Below are 4,498 nucleotides of genomic sequence, written 5' to 3'. Positions count from 1 at the left end.
TTCAGAAAACCTAAATTTTTTCAGTCAAACAACAACAAAAGTTGTAATTGTGAATCATAAGGTCTACCTTGTGATCTACTTTCATAAGATTCAATAAAAAAACAGGCAAAAACAATTCACAACTGAAAATCACAATCACAACTTTTACTTTTTCCATATTCTGCTGACCTTGAGAAAGTGTGGTTTACCTTTTTCTCATGATACAACAAAGAGAAAAGTATTAGTCAACAAAGAGAAAGTTGGAAAAGGGGTACACTTTGCTGAAGTAAGAAATCCTGGTACATACATGTCCAACAGAACCCGTTTTTTAAGAAGTTTAAAGCTTCTCTTATCTAATGAGAAATGTAAAATAAAGATCCTTCTACCGAGAATTAGAACTCAAAATACTGATTTTGGGAGCATCTTTCTGCAAGAAAAGAGGTATCTAAATTTCTGTTGTTGCGATTGGGCATGCACAAAAACATGAACATCATGCTTTTCCATAGAAACCCTCTCAGTTTCTATGTTATGCAAATGCACTGCCAAAGTATTACAACTTTTAGCAAACGCTTTTATCTGGAAGACATTGGCTACCCTTGTGATTTTTACAATGTAAAATATGATTTTTTGAGGATTAAAAGTTTGGTACATTGTATGTCATTGATTATCCCTATTACTGTTTTCCTACTTCGAGAAGAATCTCTTTCCTTTTTCTCGATATTTTCAAACATGTCCGGATATTCTCACACGTAACCCAGGCCAAATCACCTTTCGTCCAAACAATAGGGTTGTGAGTCGTGAGTCGTCTTTCTCCTGGTCACCCAAAAAATCGTGTAAATAACGCGTTATTTTATAATCCCCCCTCTCTTTAAATCGAAAGCGTCTCCAGAAAAAAAAGAGCTTTATTTAAATTTATATAATTACAACATTCTCCGTTCTTATTTCTCTCTCTCTCTCAAGGAAATCTCCTACGTTCTTCCTTCGTTTCTGGGTACGATTTGATCCTCTTTTTTTATTGTGTTTCTCTATTGAGTTTATTTCGATCTTTGATTCAAAACGATGGCTTTTCTCTTCGGGTTTTTTCGAATTCTTTTTCATCATTTCGGTTTTCTCATTTCTTGATCCATCCCTGTAATCGATCCAACTGTCATGGAAGAAGTTAGGATTTCGATGGGTGGTATGAATTTTATTTTAGGGTTTTCTTTGTTCCGATCGTTCCTTTTGCTCTTTGTTGTCGACCGGAGTCGATTCTAGGGTTTGATCGCTCTGTTGATGTCTGGAGTACGTTATTTGTGATTTTATTTCTTTGATTATTTTGCATTTTTAGGGTAGCCGATCGTTTTGACTGCGTTCTATAGGGTTTTGTGATATCCTGAGTTTGTTTCTAGGGCTACGATTTCTTTTCATTTTTAGCTTTCACCATTTGTTACTCTGTTCTCTTTGGCATTGTATTGTTCGGATTGGGTTTATGTTCCCTGTGATACCTCAAATTTTGTTTCTAAGGTTCCATCGTGTTTTAATGGTTTTCTATTCCTTTCGCATTGAGATAGATGGGATTGTCTTTTACAAAGCTCTTTAGCCGGCTTTTTGCCAAGAAGGAAATGCGTATTTTGATGGTTGGTCTTGATGCGGCTGGTAAAACTACGATCTTGTACAAGCTCAAGCTGGGCGAAATCGTTACCACAATCCCTACTATTGGTGAGCGGACGTTAGTCCCTGTTTTTTCATACTCCCAATTTCTAAATTGTACAGAATTGATCTTGAGGTTGATTCAAATGTTCAGGTCATATTGATGCAGATATTCATTTACCATTTTGTTTGTTTTTTTATCTTTTTTAGGATGTTTAGGAGAATGGTGTATTTTAGATTGTGTGCTTATATTGGTTATGCAAGCCGAAAATAAGCTTGTTAATGTGCTATCTTTGCACTGTTTTTATCATGAAAAATCATGTCGCATTTTCTGAGCTTTTATTGTTTATCTGCAATGCCATTTTGTTAGACATACAGTTTTGTTTTCTTAGGGCCCTTCTAATATGTTGTATTGAATGGTGCCACTTTTGAGTAGTGAAGGTCATTGCCCTTTTATATGGTCTGCAGTTTGAGGTTGGAAAATGGTAAACTATGTCTTTTTTATAAATAGTAATGCGGTTACAGAAAATGGACTGCACTAACTTTGACTTCTAGGAGGAAGTTTTAAATACTGTGTTTTCTTTGTTTTTTCAGGGTTTAATGTGGAAACTGTGGAATACAAGAACATCAGCTTCACTGTGTGGGACGTCGGTGGTCAAGACAAGGTATGAGCCTTCTACTTTAGCTTAACATGAGATAAGTCTCATCTGATTTTTCCTTTTTCTGCCATTTAACTACTTGTTTTGATGAAACCAATCCATCTATAATGCATAACATATTGGTTTGGCACTTGCATAGTTTTCTAGGATTTTGTTCTGATTACATGATTTAAAGGCTTTTGGTAATGCTCTCTCCTTTATTTTTGTTTTCTACAGATTCGTCCATTGTGGAGGCACTACTTCCAAAACACACAGGGCCTTATCTTTGTTGTTGACAGCAATGACAGGGATCGCATTATTGAGGCAAGGGATGAGTTGCACAGAATGTTGAATGAGGTATACAGATGCAGGACAGGTTTTATTTTTAATGTTGTCTATGTTTTGATTTATGATGGTATCCATGTTCTAATATTTGTCCGTAAAGCATTTTGACTTTTGGTGTGAGCATTATAATATTTGATCATGGGAATTTTTCTGTTCTTATACCATGATGGACCTACTGTTTTTGAGCCTTCGCCCCCCACCCCCAAAAAAAAATAATAATAATAAAAGACAAAGGAAAATGCAAAAATGAATATTTTTGGTGCATCATGCGTGTTGGAGTATGATCAGGCCATTTAATGGTTTTTGCTGCTATAATCTTTCCTCCTGAAGTTTGTGCAGTTCTCACAGATCTTATATATCGTAATGATGCCTATCTGTTTTGTGTAGTATTTCTGTTTTTAAGGATAGGTCTGTGTGTAGTAATTTTTGTGTAAACATTGCGGGAACAAATAATTGAATATGTAAGATCAATTGTGCAAACATTGCGGGAACAAATAATTGAATATATTAGATCAACAATTTGATCCTACATACGAGTGATCAGGGCCACCTATGTTCAATTTTGTCTGGCACCTGATTATGAGAACATGTTGGAATGATTGTTATTGTGGAAGCATAAACCACTGGTAAGTGGGAAAAGTTACATAAGAAATTGCTTAGGATGCCTGTTTGTGGTTCTTTCCTCTGATAGTATCAGTTTGTTGATGCAGAGGTATGATGATCTTAGTGGCCATGAAATATTCATCTTTTTTTTCTTACCAGATTTTCTCTGAGAACCTTGGAATCTCAATATCAATATTTCAGGTTTCTAGTTTGGACCTATGTGTGCTGCAAATGATTCTCTCCCTCTTTTCAGGGTTGTGCATGGATAATTCTGCCTTAGTGGATATTTTGATCCTCTGTTGAATTTTTGGTTGTCCATGAATTCTGTTGTGGTCATAATATTTTTAACCTAACATATCCAAATTATGTGGCCAGCTTCTTCAGCATAATATTGAGAGCACGCTTAGATGTTATGTCTGCTGCCACTGTATATCGATGGCTTTGCAAGTTTCATTACTTTAAGAAAAAACTATGAGTTGATAGTCTTTTTTTTTTAACATGATAACAGGATGAACTACGCGATGCTGTTCTGCTTGTATTCGCAAACAAACAAGATCTACCAAATGCAATGAATGCAGCTGAGATAACTGATAAGCTTGGCCTTCATTCCCTGCGCCAACGCCACTGGTAAGTTTATCTCACTAACAGCGGCTTTGTGGTTAACCTGCCTTTTCAGACAAAGGGAACATAATTTGTGTCTTCCTCTTCTGTAGGTACATCCAGAGCACATGTGCAACCTCCGGAGAGGGTCTGTACGAGGGCCTGGATTGGCTCTCCAACAACATCGCTAACAAGGCAATGCCCCCTCCTTCCACCACCTTCTTTTGTGTTGGTCATCTTTTTTCTGCCTTTGTCTACTTCTATTTACTTCCTAATTCATTATTTGGCTTCATTTGCAGTCCTGAGCCATCTGCTTCATGATTTCCACTGTCTTCGTGGATACAAGATCGATGTTGCTTTGCTTTCTGTGTTAAGGTGGTGGCTTATGGCTGTGATAATTAGGAAACCATTATGCGATTCGTATAGCTTTTTGTTACTGAGAATGATCTATATCAAGACCTATTATATTATATTTCATTTCTTCCTGCTTTTGGTTGATCATATTCTGCCTATTGTGTGTCAGTAAGTGTTATATTGGTTGGGTTTATTTTTAGTTTTGTGGGTATCTTTATCTCCTTCAGTGTTACCAAGGCTTCTACAGCTTAGAATCTGCCATGGAGGTGTTTCTTCCGTTCATAGTTACCAGGAAACGAAATGGATACTAGAAGATACGAGAAGTGTTGGGTGAAGCAGAAGTGTGTTAA

At 36.5% G+C, this 4,498-nt stretch overlaps 1 protein-coding gene across 1 annotated transcript; it reads left to right on the top strand.

The window, feature by feature from the left end:
• The first annotated feature begins 876 nt into the window (after positions 1–876).
• Positions 877–4,295, top strand: LOC149815563 (ADP-ribosylation factor 1). Its single transcript, XM_089988972.1, has 7 exons — positions 877–970; positions 1,530–1,677; positions 2,203–2,273; positions 2,484–2,603; positions 3,703–3,821; positions 3,908–3,989; positions 4,094–4,295. The coding sequence occupies exons 2-7, from the start codon at positions 1,530–1,532 to the stop codon at positions 4,097–4,099; spliced, it is 546 nt and encodes a 181-aa protein (XP_089845098.1). The 5' UTR covers positions 877–970; the 3' UTR covers positions 4,100–4,295.
• Positions 4,296–4,498: the final 203 nt, after the last annotated feature.

Source organism: Nuphar pumila, chromosome 15, assembly GCF_984573655.1.
Source record: "Nuphar pumila chromosome 15, dmNupPumi1.hap1.1, whole genome shotgun sequence".
NCBI classification, from domain to species: domain Eukaryota; kingdom Viridiplantae; phylum Streptophyta; class Magnoliopsida; order Nymphaeales; family Nymphaeaceae; genus Nuphar; species Nuphar pumila.
Note: the sequence above shows the minus strand (reverse complement) of the source record. Positions and strands in the feature narration are given on the sequence as shown.